The sequence below is a fragment of the Lissotriton vulgaris genome, chromosome 2_1 (genome assembly GCF_964263255.1).
Source record: "Lissotriton vulgaris chromosome 2_1, aLisVul1.2, whole genome shotgun sequence".
Classification (NCBI taxonomy): domain Eukaryota; kingdom Metazoa; phylum Chordata; class Amphibia; order Caudata; family Salamandridae; genus Lissotriton; species Lissotriton vulgaris.
The window spans coordinates 1,028,975,443-1,028,990,957 of NC_141687.1; the positions used below are offsets into that span (position 1 = coordinate 1,028,975,443).

General features: G+C 49.0%; 1 protein-coding gene across 2 annotated transcripts in view; it reads right to left on the bottom strand.

Annotated features, from left to right (window-relative positions):
* TANC1 (tetratricopeptide repeat, ankyrin repeat and coiled-coil containing 1) overlaps positions 1-15,515 on the bottom strand; it is a 773,242-nt gene that overhangs the window by 19,165 nt on the left and 738,562 nt on the right. For both annotated transcript variants that reach the window (XM_086956663.1, XM_086956662.1), the window contains exon 23: positions 2,817-2,908. In XM_086956663.1, the coding sequence (XP_086812789.1) occupies positions 2,817-2,908 (92 nt within the window). The remainder of the gene's footprint in view (positions 1-2,816; positions 2,909-15,515) is intronic.

The following is a 15,515-nucleotide window of genomic DNA, read 5'->3' on the forward strand; positions in this document are numbered from 1 at the left end:
AGGGGTGTTATTTAACCACTCTGTAGAACATTTCCCCACAGCTCTGCCAATAAGAATGATCATCACTGGGGAGAGGTCTAATCGATAGATGTGTAACATGTGCATGGCCAGGGTGTTAATCTGTATGTTATCAATCTAGCTGCAGTATGTAAAAAGTACACATTTTTTAAAATAGCTTAGGAGTTTCCCTTCAAAACAAACTCCCTCCATGCATCACTGGGGTCTCCAAGATCTTTATAACTGCTACAGCAGTTTCCCAGCCGTTTCTATCCTAGCCAAGGTTCAGAGTCATATTGAAATTGCATTCCAATCGTAATCTGGTGTAAGGCAGGATTTTTATTAGGGTCTTTAGGAGGAATGAAGAGCTCCTAAACACTAAGCGGGTAGTACACATATATTTATCTGAATGATATTGATAAACTGGAGGGTGCCATAAAGCATAAAGAATATTTCTTCCAGATGAAGTTACATAAGAGCATTGGCCTCTCCAGGTGCCCTGCTATTTCCACCTACGCAAAAAGTTCTTCACACTCACTTCTCCTTTCCTCTACATTGTTTCTTGTAAGAGAAAGCATTTTGAGGCCCTTTAGCTTGTGTTAACCTATTCACATTTAATTATGTTATTTGTGTTTCCCCTATAAGTATATTATTTCTCGATTGCCAAGTGGAATGTGATTCCTTCCTATAGGTTCTCTTACCCCTGTATGTGCCTGAACCTCATGCAGATCCCTCTATGTCATGTAATTTGTGGCATATGTTCGAGTTTTACCGTCATTTTCTCTTTTGCGTGTTGATCTCATCCTTGCAAGCTATTAAAAAAATAGGTAATGTAGAAGAAAGTACAAACAAAAAGGAAACAAACTGAACTATGCACATACTACTATTACAGGGTGGCTCTTGCAGTGGGTCAACAGGTCTACCAACATCCATATTAGCACCGGTTAATACCTTTTCTATTCACCATGAAGGGGTCTGAGCATTCTTTGACATGTGGGGGAATAAAATTTAATCAGGTAGTGCTGGATAAAAGACAAAAAGGGAGGTGGACCGTAAACTCAGTAGCAGCCCATCTGCTGCCAAAGTGGCGGGCCGGGCTGCAGGAGGAAGTTGGGGAGAAGGGAGTGGAGGTCAGGTGACCAAAAAGAAGAAAAAAGAAAACCTTACCCTAACGCCACTGCCGTATCACACACTTCTGATTCTGGGCATAGGCTCCCAGAATGCCCTGCAGCAAATTTTGGCGCTGCATGAGAGCAGCGTCAGCATTGGCATGAGCGCTGGCAGCTTGTGCTCCCAGGCAGACTGGGAGCCAGTGCCTGCTCTCTCCAGCCCCAGCAATGCAGTGGGTGGGTGGGGTTGCAGAAGAGAGATTATTGGATCTTTGTAACCATCGGTCTATGCCTTATATTATTGCAGTCCACTCAAAATCTCCTTTAAAATTCACACTCAGCTTTGCGAAACAGATTTTAATATGTCTACTTCCAGTCACCATGTTTGTCTTCTATTGAGGCCCACTCCACACTAAAACGTTTTTGCCTGTTTTTAGTTTCATTTGCCTTTCCCATGATTGGTTCACCTCTTCGAAATCTGTGCACTTCTTCTGTTGGTAAGATTGTTATGTGTGGAGGCCCGTATTATTTTGAAAACTCAGGGTTGTTCGCCTCTGGATTGTAGTACTTTTAAGCAGTTTCTCTTGAGGCTTTTGGAGTGGTTTGCCCTTCAAACCATTCCTAAGCTTTAGAGATTTGAAGAGGTTCTAGTATTTCTGTCCTTTTTCACATCAGTGTATGCTTTTTTCACAGTTTTAATAGTTGAAATAATAAAAAATTGTGATCCACAATTTTTGAGGGTGTTTTCATTATTTAATTTATTTTTAGAAAGTTTCAACATTGGATAAGCCCACAAGAAAATAGATTCTATGGTATTGATGTTCTGCTTTTGTTGGACCAACACAAGTAATGTACATATAAATATATATGCAACCTCTTGGTGCCACAGATGATAAAACTTGCCACTTTTACCTCAACATTTGAATGTATGGGGGCAAAGAAGTGATTAAACTAGGTAGGTAATGTTATGGATCCCTACGCTTGATCACACATCTGGTGAACTACTCCTCTTTGTGCTGGTGCACTACCCCTCTTTGTGCCGGTGCGCTACCCCTCTTTGTGCCAGTGCCCACCCTCACTGGGACCTCCTGGAGCAGGCTGGGATTTTGCCCCAAACACATAAAAGAAATTCTTCTTTGCAAGGCACAAACTAACTCACTAAGTTACTGTGTAAGCCTTTTCGGTACGCAGACTGCATCCGTGTGTAGGGTCCCTGGGTTCACTCCATTCTCACGCCCAAAGACCACACACGGGAGGCCCATTAACTGTGCGCCACTTTCGAGGCTGTTGTGTTAATGCACTTCCCAAAAACCTCTCTGCCCATGGTCCTGCAGCCCACTGGCAAAAGATATTTCTTCAATTACAGGAGCCAGACACACTGAAAATAGGAAAACACCCACTTCCTTTAACACAGGTGCAAAATATGTGGCCACGCAACGGGTAGCACAACCAGGACTGGCTCTCCGTGTGTACAAATCTTTTTTGTTTTGTATAGGTAGTAAGGGTGTTTTGCAGAGAGCTAAATGATCTGAAAGTACTGTACATTATATCTGTTTGTTTGTCCCTTACTGTGCACATTCATAATCTAATCAAACACAGCTCCCATGGGGAATTTAAACCAAGTGTAGCTTCATCATACCATCGAACCTTAAAAAAGAAAAGCAAGTTCTGGGAGTTAAAACTGGCAACATATTTATGAAATGTACCTACTTTGTACAAAATATTCCCTTCTTCCATCAGCTTCTGCAGAAGAATAATCAGAATATCTGGTTTAGATGTTGCCATGGCCCATGCGGCGTTTCCTGTAAAGTAACACGCACAGTTATAATGCTGTTAACAAACCACAACATACAACAAACCACAAACTGCTGCTCACAACTCGGACAGAAAGTGCTCGAGTAGATGGGCACTCCTAATGCACCCGTGAGCATACATCATAGCACCAATATCCCATCACGTCACTTCTAGAAAAGCACATAACACAAAGCAGATAGGGTCTGAGGTGCAAAGGCATCAGCAGATAGGGGTTTATTTTGAAGGAAATTAAGAGATGCTAAATTAGCAATATAACAAGTCTTTCTCCCTTATATGGCTTTTGTTGATTCTTAACTTGTTTCCATATAGCTTGCATAACAATTCTAGGAATTAGTAATTCTGGAACTCTAGAGGTTTTTTAGACTAGTTTCAATTTATCGATAACATCAAGAGAGGAGAGAAAAAAGCAACGGCGAAGATGCTAATAAAGATGCAGCACTCAACCACTTTTTAAGGATTAAAATCCCATGCAGTTCTCTATCAGCAAAAAATGTGGTCCTAAAGCAGCAAAACTGCAAACAGTGCTTGAGCAGTGAAATTGAGGTCAGTGCCCTAGCAGTAAAATCAGTACTATTTCTCAAGCTGGAAAACTGCCATAAGGTCTAAAGCTATAAACTGCTGACGGTTGCTAATAAAACTTTCACACAATTAACAAAAAAGTGTGATGTTTCAAATTAAAATAATACTGTTTACCTCATGAGTTTTATTTGAATTGAGCAAAGACTACAGAAAAGTATTCCACTGTGATGTTGTCTTTCATAAGAAGGAGTACATTTAGCATTTAAGCATGAGGGCATTCATTCGTATTCGTTGTGCACTTCTCACCTCATATTGGGGAGGGACAACTTCCTCTCACCTAACAGTACACATGTCAGCACGTTTTTATTGTTTGTTATTGAATACGTATTTATCCCTGTTTTAATATTTTATATTATTGGTTTACGCAGTTTAAAGACTAAGGTCTAAATAAACATTGCTTTTGACTGACTGACATGCAAAACTGTTCTGACTTCTGGTGGCTGAAAGAATTAATTAAAACTCTCCTGCACTGTCTTCAGTGTATGGAAGGAACACAACCCACAATATTCTCAGTTGCGCTCCCTGATCTGCACTGACATTTAACTGCAGATTCAGTAGTGAAAGGAAAATCTTACTACCTTGTAATGCATCTGTTCGTGGCATGTAGTGCTGTAGATTCACATGCTGGGCATTCTTCCACCATCTAGTGTTGGGCTTCGAATTGTACAACTTGTTTTTCTTCTAATGAAGTCTTTTAGAGTCATGGGACCTAGCGACTCCATCTATTAAAGGTATTGCACTTGCATGGGCAGCGGCTCCACTGTTAGATTGTTTTTTCCCACTCGTAGGGCAAGATTCGGAATGGAGCATAGAGAATAAAAAGATACATGACCATGCAAAGCAGAAAAATAAAGATAACTAAAGAAAGGAAAATGTCTGCTACAACCTCAGGCGATGATGAGCTGGGTGGTTGCATATAAATCTATAGGACCACATACAATGAACAGATGCTTACAAGGTAAGTACTATTTTCCGTTTGTAGCTGTAGATAAATATGCTGTACACAGACTGTAACGGAGTCCTCCCTAAAGGGGTGGCTTAGCCTGAGGACGCTGCCGAAGATTGAAAGAGTGTTGTAAGAATGCCTGGCTATCTCTAGCTTGCTGTTTAGCCAGGACGTCCACACAGTAGTGTTTGGTAAACGTATGAGGGGTAGACCAAGTAGCTGCTTTACAGATGTCAGGCAATGGTATATTATTCAAGAAAGCCAAAGAAAGTCATTTCTTAGGAGTGAAATGAGGTCTGGGAGGGACGGGCAGGGTTCTTTATGCTTTAACATAACAGGTCTGTATTTACTTGACCAAACATCGTGCAACCCCTGCCTTGGAAATAGCATGTCCTTTATGGGGCTTGCAGTAAGAAACAAATAACTGTTGAGTATTAAGGAAGGGCTTTGACCTGTCAATATGTACATTAGAGCTCTCTTGACATCAAGAGTGTGTGCAAAGCGAGTTGTGCTACAGTTTCTGGGTGTCGAAAGAAGAAGAAAACGGGCAGCTAAATTGTTTGGTTAAGGTCAACACTGGAGACCACCTAGTCCAGGAATTTTGGAATGGCTCTGAGAACCACTATTATTATGTACTTGAGTAATGCAAATGCTACTTACCAGTATGCATCTGTTCTTGGCATGTAGGGCTGCTGACATTCATATCTGTGCATAGATCGCCGCCTAGTGTTGGGTCCGGATGATTGCACATTGTTGTCCTGGAAGAGTCTTCGAAGTATCACGAGATAGGTGGCTCCTCCCCTGGACTACAGTGCGCATGGGCATCGCCTCCATCCCCAGATTGTTTTTAGCCATTGGCAGAGATGGAGTGAAGTATGTGAGTGATGCCCATGCTATGAGCATATATATATACATATGAATACTGCAGCTGCTACAGGCGCCGGGGAGGAGGGTGGGCGATATGAATGTCAGCAGCCCTACATGCCAAGAACAGATGCATACTGGTAAGTAGCATTTGCAGTTCGAGGCATGTGGGCTGCTGAATTCATATCTGTGCATAGAATACATAGCAGTCCTCCCATTATTGGCGGCCGCCCGTGCCAGCTGCAGCAGTCTGAAAAAGTGTTTTGAGAACAGCCTGACCAACAGCTGCCTGCTGTTTGGAGTGCACGTCTACACAGTAATGTTTAGTGAAAGTATGTGTGGTAGACCATGTGGCTGCTCTACAAATTTCTTCTAAGGGAATGTTACCTAGGAAAGCTATAGAGGCCCCCAACTTTCTGGTGGAGTGGGCTCTTGGTGGAATTGTGAGAGTGCGTTTAGCCTTAGCGTAACAGATCTGAATGCATTTCACGATCCACCTAGCGATCCCAGCTTTGGAGATAGCGTTTCCCTTGTGGTGTGAGGCAAATGCAACGAAAAGTTGCTTGGTCTTACGAAAATCTTTTGTCCTGTCAATGTAGTACATTAAGGCTCTTTTAACGTCAAGGGTGTGGAGCATCCGCTCCGCCAGCGACTCTGGGTTTTGAAAAAACACTGGCAACTCAATTGTCTGGTTCATGTGGAATTGAGATACAACCTTGGGTAAGAATTTAGGGTTGGTGCGGAGCACCACCCTGTTAGCGTGTACTTGGAAGAAAGGTTCTTGGATGGTGAGCGCCTGCAACTCACTAACCCGCCGTAGCGATGTAATTGCTACTAAGAAAACAACCTTCCAAGTCAGAAACTGAAGCTCACAAGAGTGCAGTGGCTCAAAGGGAGGACCCATCAGCCTTGTAAGAACCACATTGAGGTTCCATTCCGGAGCTGGTGGTGTCCGTGGTGGAATGACCCTTTTGAGTCCTTCCAGAAAAGCCTTGATAGCAGGGACCTTAAAAAGTGATAGGTGTTGCCTATTCTGGAGGTATGCTGCCATTGCAGACAAGTGAATGCGGATGGAAGAATACGCTAAATTGCATTGGTACAACTGGAACAGGTAACAAATGATGTTCTGAATGGAAGCATCTAGCGGGTCAATATCGTGGTTTACACAGTAAATGACAAACCGCTTCCATTTAGCCGCATAACAGGCTCTAGTAGTGGGCTTCCTTGCCTCCCGAATGATGTCCATGCAATCGGGGGGAAGATTGAGGTAGACAAACTCTAGGACTTCAGGAGCCAGATCTCCAGGTTGAGCTGTTGCGGATCTGGGTGCTGAATGTCGCCATGGCTCTGCATCAGAAGGCTGGGAGTGAGATGAAGCCTTTGATGCGGTACCACGGAGAGTTCCAGAAACGTGGTGTACCATGGTTGGCGAGCCCACGTTGGAGCAACCAGGATGAGAGTCATCGAGTGCTGCCTGAGTTTGCGTGCCACCAGCGGTATCAGAGGTGCTGGGGGAAAAGCGTACGCAAATCTGCCTGACCAGTTCATCCACATCGCATTGCCCTGCGATTGCGGGTGTGGGAACCTGGCGGCGAAGCTTTGGCATTTTGCGTTCTCCTTTGTGGCGAACAGGTCTATCTCTGGATGACCCCACTTTTGGAAGTACGGTTGGAGTACTGATGGATGTATCTCCCACTCGTGCATTCGGTGGCTGTGCCTGCTGAGCAGGTCCGCCATCTGGTTGTCCTTGCCCGGGAGATGCTCGGCCATGAGGAAGACGTTCCTCTGAATGGCCCACTTCCACATGCTCTGAGCCAGATGAGACAGCTGCGGAGAGTGTGTGCCCCCCTGTTTCTGAATGTAGTACATGGCCGTCATGTTGTCCGTCCGGATCAACACGACCTTGTTGCACAGATGTACTTTGAATGCCTTCAAGGCCATGAAGATTGCCATCAGTTCCAAAACGTTGATGTGCATCTTCCTTTGCTGTAGTGTCCATAGTCCCTGCACTGTGTAGTGGAGTACATGCGCTCCCCATCCCTGGGGAGAAGCGTCCGTTGTCAGGATAATCTGTGGCACAGGCTCCTGGAACGGTCGGCCCTTGCAAAGGTTTTGTGGATTCCACCAATGCAGAGAGTTGTACGCCCGACCGCTCACCAACACTAGGTCTGTTAGTTGCCCATGAGCCTGAGTCCACTGACGTGCTAAGCACTCCTGAAGCGGACGCATATGTAGTCTCGCGTGCGGGACGATGGAGATGCAGGAGGCCATCATGCCTATCAACTGCATGAACACCTTCGCTGGAAGCGAGTGCTGAGGTCTGAATCGTTGGATCAGCGTTTGGATACTGGCGATTCTCACTGAATTCGGCTGCGCAGTGGCTGCCAGAGTGTCTATTGTCGCGCCCAGATAGTGCCGTATATGGGCGGGTTGGAGATGGGATTTTGGATAGTTCAGCGAGAATCCCAGATCGTGCAGGAGATGAATGGTGCGGGACACGTGGTCGGTGCACTGCTGTTCTGACTTTGCCTGAATGAGCCAGTCGTCCAGATAGGGATAGACGTGGACGTTCTGGCGTCGTAGATGCGCCGCCACAGTCGCCAGGCACTTTGTAAAGACTCTTGGCGCTGTGGTGACCCCGAAAGGCAGAACCCTGAACTGGTAGTGCTGGTCTTGAATCGTGAATCTGAGGTACTTCCTGTGGGAAGGATGCAGGGGGATATGAAAGTATGCATCCTTCAGATCCAGCGTAGCCAGGAAGTCCCCGTGTCGAAGCAGGGGGAGGACCTGCTGCAACGTGAGCATATGGAAGTGCTCCGATAGAATGTACCAGTTGAGGGGCCTGAGGTCCAGGATGGGCCTGAGGGATCCGTCCTTTTTGGGGATTAGAAAGTACAGAGAGTAAACTCCTGTTCCCCTTTCCTGCAGTGGGACGAGCTCTATTGCCCCTTTTTGCAGCATGACTTGAACTTCCTGCTGCAACAAGTGCAAGTGCTCGCCGGACATAGGACGGTTTCTTGGAGGCATGTTTGGTGGAGTGGAAGTAAGTTCCAGACAGTAACCGTACTGGATAAGAGACTTGACCCACCTGTCCGTGGTGATGGATTTCCACGCGGGCAGGAACTGCTGGAGTCTCCCCCCGACCGGTGTTGTGTGGTCGGGGGGCAGTGACAAGGCGTCACTGTTTGTTGGCGGTGGAGGACCTGGAGCTGTTGTTTCCACGTCCCCTGCCTTTGACGTTGTTGCCCCTGTAACCACCTCTACCTTTGTTGGTGTATGAGGTTTGGGTGTTGCTCTTGTAGTACTGTGTGGATTGTGATGCCTCACCCCTTGAGGTGCCTCTTTTATTGGAGCGGCGAAAGGAACCACCCCGAAACTGCTGAGACTGGAGGGCCCCCATAGACTTAGCAGCGTCCGTGTTTTTCTTCATTTTTTCAAGTGTCGCATCCACCTCGGGGCCAAACAGGTGGTCAGGATTAACTGTTTGGTTCAAGATTGTTGTCTGTATATCTGGTTTGAAGCCTGATATTCTAAGCCATGCATGTCTCCTCAGCAACACGCTAGTGTTGATCGCCCTGGAGGCGGTATCAGCCACGTCCAGCGCACATTTGATGGAAGCGTTGGTGATCAGCTTCCCCTCCTGAATCAACATTTCACCTGCCTCCTTGTACTGATCAGGTAAGTGCTGCAGAAGTGTTTCTAGGGTGTCGTAATGCGCCCTATCGTAGCGTGCAAGTAGGGCCTGCGTGTTTGAAATGCGCCAAATATTAGCTGCCTGCGCAGCAATCCGTTTCCCTGAGGCTTCAAATATTTTTGACTCTTTGTCTGGGGGAGGAGCGTCAGCCGTGGTCTGCGAGTTCGCCCGCTTACGTGCGTTGGATACAACCAAAGAATCCAGTGGCAAGTGTCCCTTGATGTACGTTGGATCCGAGGGCGCTGCCTTGTATTTTTTATCAATACGAGGATTGATGACTCGCGCCCGAGTGGGCTCCCTGAAAACCTCTGGCGCGTGCTTCAGCACTCCTTTGAGCATAGGCAATGTCTTGACTGACTTTTCAGCCATTGAGAAAGTGTCAAACAGAAAATCGACATCCACAGGATCTGAATGTAGGTCGACATCATGATTAGCTGCAGCTCTCTCAATTAGAGCGCTGAAGGCTGCAGAGTCCTCTGTTGGAGAAGTTTTTGCTGCAAAAAACTGCGGTTCATGACCCGACTGAGGGTCCTCAGGGTCGCCCCCGGCAGACCAAGGTTCATGTACCTCCTCTGGATCCGAGTATGCTGGATAATTGTACTCGTCCTCTTCATCTCCGTCAACTTCCCCAGCGTTTGAATGCGTCGGTGAAAGTTCCAAATTACGTGGAGATGCAGGCTCTATAGGGGCAGAAGTACCCGCAGAGTCCTTTTTGTTTTTGAGTGGAATACAATAATGCTCCAACACCGGCTCCGTGGTGATCTTCCGTTTGAGGAGAGAGAGCTTCCCGGTGTTGGCGTCGATGAGAACCTCTCGACGCTCCTCATCTGTGAGTGGCTGGAGCCGAGGCTTCGTCACTACCAATGACGCCTTGGGCGTCGACACCACCTTCAAAGGCACCCCGGCCCCATGCTTCGGCGCGAAAGCCTTCGGCGTCGTCTTCGGCGGCAGCGTGAAGTGGATAGGCGTTTGCGCCTTTGCCGGCTTTGGTGTAGGCTTCGGCACCACATCCTTCGGTTCGTGAGCCACAGCGTCCTTACGAATCCGCTGCAGGGACTCCACGACCTTTTTTGTTAAGGCCGGGGAGGGCTGGACCGGCTCGAGCGATTTCCCCGAGTCCGGAGTCGGCAAAAGGCACAGTCTTTGGAGCCGACATCACCATCCTTGGCCTTGACGGCCGGAGTCGGCGCAGCCAGAGCTTCGGCGTCGTCCTGACGCTTCTTCGGAGCCTTTTTCGGGTCATCGACCTCGACCACCTTCGGCGCCGACGCGGCCGCGTCGGTCGTCTTCGCCTTCGGCTTCGACACCGGGGTCTTCGGTTCGGCCATCTTGGCGTGGCTCTTGCTGTCGGCCATTTTGAATTTCTTAGACTTGGAGGCCTCTGGAGCCTTCTGTCCCACCAGTGCGACTTTCACTTTCGGTTTCGAAACCGATGGTGTGGACCCCGATGGCTTCACTTTCGGTTTCTTCAACGGGAGTGGCACATCAGAAATGTCCGTGGCCGGGCCCGGAGGCGAGGCCGTGGGACGATTAACGAGGTCTTGGGTAAGGCCCGAAGGCGATCCCTCGACCTGGGCCGTATAATGGGGGTTGACCCCTGAGTCAGTTTGAGGATGCTCCTCCTCAGAGCTATCCTCCACGGTGGCAATGGCCCCATCGTCGTCCCCTACCTCACTGACGACTTCATCAAAGTCTTCGTTTTCCGAGTCGTAGTTTTCTTCCTCCGACGCCGGGCTAGAGTCCGAAACTTGAAAGACATTGTCGTCTCCAACGTCTTCTTCGAAGATGTTGTCTGGCGGGGGCGCTGATAACTGGGCCTGGAGCCTAGCGGCCCGACGAAGCTTGAGAGTCTTCTTACACCGGAACTTTGAGCAGGCCATACACCTGTCCTCATCATGGTCCGGCGACAGACATTTGTTGCACACTGGGTGCACGTCGAGGTGTGAATACTTTGAGGTGCACACCGGGCACCTTTCAAACGGAGTTCGTTCCATGTCTGGAGTGCGTGTAGGCCCGTCCACGCCGACAGCACGCGGAAGGGCAGCAAGAGTTCGGAGCTGAAGAACAGACAAACCCGTACGAAAAACGATACCGACGCCAAGCCTAAAGACCTTTTGGTCTCAAGTTAGGAAAGTTAAACAACTATCGATTCCGACAGAGGGAACCGAAACACATCCGAACCCAATGGCGGAAAAAAACAATCTGGGGATGGAGGCGATGCCCATGCGCACTGTAGTCCAGGGGAGGAGCCACCTATCTCGTGATACTTCGAAGACTCTTCCAGGACAACAATGTGCAATCATCCGGACCCAACACTAGGCGGCGATCTATGCACAGATATGAATTCAGCAGCCCACATGCCTCGAACACGTCTTTTCTAAGGCAAGAGCTTGTATTTCACTGACTCATCTGAGAGGCAATGGCTACAAGGAAGGCTATGTCCAGTATGGGCATTGAAGAGGACAAGAGTGAAGTGATTCAAAAAGGTGACCCATCAGTCTAGTGAGGATAATGTTTAGGTCCCAGAAAGGAGCAGGGGGCGTCTGTGGTGGTATAATGCTTTTGAGGCCTTTCATGACAGATTTAATTACTGGAATTCTGAATCGTGAAATATGTTGCGCATTCTGCAAATAGGCAGCTACGGCAGCAATATTTAAACGAATAGATGTATACTCAAGTCCTGACTTCTGCAGGTGAAGGCAGAAACATATAATGTGTTGCGTAGACACTGTGAGGGAATGGTTGTCTTTAGGAATACAATATTGCACAAAATGTTTTGGTTTGGCTGCGTAACCTGCCCTAGTAGTAGGCCATCGTGCCTCTTTAAGAATAGACATAACTTCTTCTGGTAGGTTATGGTAACCAAATTCTAAGATCTCAGGAGCCATATTGCAAGGTTGAGCTGAGGAGGGTAGGGTTATTCGATAGAGCTGTGGTTTTGAGGAGAAAATCTGACCTGTTGAGGAGCTTCTTGTGTGGAATTCGAGATAGTTCTTGAAGTGTGGAGTACTATAGATGGATTGCCAAGGTTGGTGCTACCAAAATGAGCGTGGGGATGACTGTCTCAGCCTCCTTACCACAAAAGTTAGCAGTGGGAGGGGCGGAAAAGCGTGAGCAAATATCCTGGGACAACTCATCCATAGCACAATGCCCAGAGACTGTGGGTGTGGTAGTCTGGCGGCGAAGTTTAGATATTTTGCATTTTCAGTGGTAGCAAACAGATATCTTTGTGGGAACCCCCAACGGTGAAAGCATATGTGTAGGATTGGAGGCGGAGTCCCCACTCGGGGACTAGTTGATGTGTCCTGCTGAGCAGGTACGCTAGATCTTTGTCCACTCCGGGAATGTGCTGAATAAGTAGATGGACTTTGTGATGAATTGCCCACTTTCGTATACATTGGGCTACACTGGACAACTGCGGTGAATGTGTGCCCACTTGCTTCTGTAAGTAAAACATGGCAGTCGGGTTTTCTGTGCATATATACGGGCTGTCTTGTTTTGAATGCAAGGGTGGAAAGCCCAGAGAGTGAGCTGTATGGCTAGCAGCTCCAGGTCATTGATGTGAAGAGTTTGCTGGACAGGGTCGACTAACCCTGAACAGGTTGGGGAGATGTGCTCCCCAACATGTAAGCAATGCATTTGTGGTGAGAGTCTCTTGTGGAACTGGGTCCAGGAAGGGCAGCCCCTGCGACAGTTGTTTGTATTCCATCACTGCAGAGAGCGATGCGAGAGGGCCCACACCAACACTAGATCCTCTATGTGACCCTCCGCTTGAGACCATCGTGCAGCTAGGCACTCTGGTAATGGGCGCAAGTAGAGCCTGGCATGATGGACTATAGCTATTCAAGATGCCATCATGCCTAGTAGATGCATGACGCACAAGTTACTACTTGTGTAACGATATATCTGTAAGAGACATTAGTTAGTGATAGATTCCTTACCTTAGAATATCCCCAGGCGTCAGACTGGATCCGGAAACTTTTGCGTAGCAGTACCCTTGCGCGTCGGTAGGCGTCGTCTGCGGCTCCGCGTCAGTCGTCGGCGTCGTGGGCGCCGTGATGACGTCGTCGGAGTACTTAGATGCCGCCTCCGCGTGCTGACGTCAGTTCTTAGACACAGCTTTTCCGCGCCAGAAACGCAGAGCTGTGCCAAAAACCAACACTGGTGCCATGAAACTAGGGCCATAAAAGGGGATGACCTTAACCCTAGATATCGGTTCGCAGAACGGGGAGGATGGGTGGGTCGGTAAGGAATCTATCACTAACTAATGTCTCTTACAGATATATCGTTACACAAGTAGTAACTTGTGCATCTGAAAGAGACACGTTAGTGATAGATTCCTTACCTTAGAATAGATACCCCAGCAATACCAACTCCGTGGTGGTGGGTCTGCGAACCAATAATCACACCAGAAAGTCCTGGAGGACGGAACGGCCAAAGAAGCCATCCCTCCGGACTTGACTGTCCAGGCAATAGTGTCTTGCAAACGTGTGCAGCGAGGCCCACGTAGCCGCCTGGCAAATGTCCTGCAAGGGCACACCTCGGCCCAAGGCAGTTGTAGTCGCTGTGGCTCGAGTGGAATGAGCCCTCAGCCCCACAGGGGGTTCCTTCTCCGCCAAGGAGTAACACGCCTGGATACACAAGATGATCCACTGCGAGATGGTCCGCTTGTGCACCGCTTTTCCTTTCTTAGCGCCCACGCAACCAACAAAGAGTTGGTCATCCACCCGGAACTGGCGTGTGCGATCCAAATAGAATGAGAGCGCACGTTTTGGGTCCAGACGGTGGAGCCTCGCTTCCTCTCTCAAGGGATGCGGAGGTGGAAAGAAGGTGGGCAAGGTGATAGATTGCCCAATATGGAAGGCTGTGACTACCTTGGGTAGGAAAGAGGGCCTTGTCCGTAACACAACCTTGTCCGGATGGACTTAAAGGAAAGGAGGTTTACAAGATAGAGCCTGGAGCTCATTCACTCTCCTGGCAGAGGTACCAGGAAGGCAGTCTTCAAAGTGAGAAGGCGAAGAGGACAGTTGTGAAGTGGCTCCAAAGGGAGCGCACATCAGAAACGTAAGAACCAGGTTCAAGTCCCACTGAGGCATCACGAAGGGAACAGGAGTGAACGTATGTGTGATGCCTTTCAGGAATCGATTAACGATAGGGGACTTGAACAAAGAAGGTTGATCAGGCAGCCTCAAAGGCTGAAAGAGCAGAAAGGTAGCCCTTGATAGTGCCCAGAGCAGAGCCCTGCTGGGCAAGAGAAAGAAGAAAGAGGAGAACCTCAGAAAGAGGGGCATTAAGGGGATCCACAGCCTTTGCTGTGCACCATGCCACAAATCTGTTCCACCTGCAGGCGTATACCGACTTTGTGGAGGGACGCCTGGCTGCCAGAATGATGTTGCAAACTTCAGGAGGCAAGTCAAATGGCCTCAACTGTCGCCGCTCAATCTCCAAGCATGGAGGTGGAGACTGGACAGGTTCGGGTGGAGGACCGTCCTCTGCTGCTGCGACAGAAGGTACTCCTGAAGAGGCAGACGAACGGGGGGATCGACTGACATACTGAGTAGCTTGGGATACCAGTACCTTCGTGCCCAGTCCGGAGCCACAAGGATGACATGTGCCCGGTCGCGCCTGATCTTCTTCAGCACTCTGGGCAGAAGTAGTATAGGCGGAAAGGCGTACAACAGACCGCAACTCCACTCGCGACGAAAAGCGTCTCCGAGCGAGTGCCGCCATGGAAATTCCAACACGCAGAACTGATGACATTGCGCGTTCTCTTCGGTGGCGAATAGATCTAACCAAGGCTCTCCCCACTGCAGAAAGAGACCTTGCGCCACGTCCGAGTTCAGACGCCATTCGTGATCCATCATGCACCGGCGGCTGAGTTCGTCCCCCCTGGCATTCAGAGAACCGGCCAGGTGTTGAACCACCAGAGTCACGCCCTGATGTTCCAGCCATTGCCCGAGGCGCAGAGCCTCCTGGCAGAGGGTCCACGACCCCACCCCGCCCTGTTTGTTGCAGTACCACATGGCGGTGGTGTTGTCCGTGAACACCTGCACGGCATCCCTCTGAGAGAGGTGAGGAATGCCTTCAGTGCTAGACGAATCGCCCGCAGCTCCAAAAGGTTGATATGGAGCCGGGACTCCACCGGAGACCAGAGGCCTCTGATCTCCGCCTCTCCCATTTGGCCTCCCCAGCCCTGGCGGGGCGCGTCCGTCACAACTACGTGCTCCGGTTGGGGAAGGGAGAGGGATCTGCCGCTGACCCAATCGCGGTCCGTGAGCCACCACAGCAGCTGTCTCGCAGTGCCCTCCGAGATCAGGACATGGTCGGACAGGTTGCCCTGATGCTGGGCCCACTGAAACTTCAGGTCCCACTGCAGAGCCCGCATCCGCCACCGGGCGTGATGCACCAGAAGGATGCAAGAAGCCATCAGCCCCAGAAGCCGCAGCGTCAACCTGACCGAAACTCGGGATAAAGGCTGGAAGATTGGAATCAAAGCCTGTATATCCCGAAC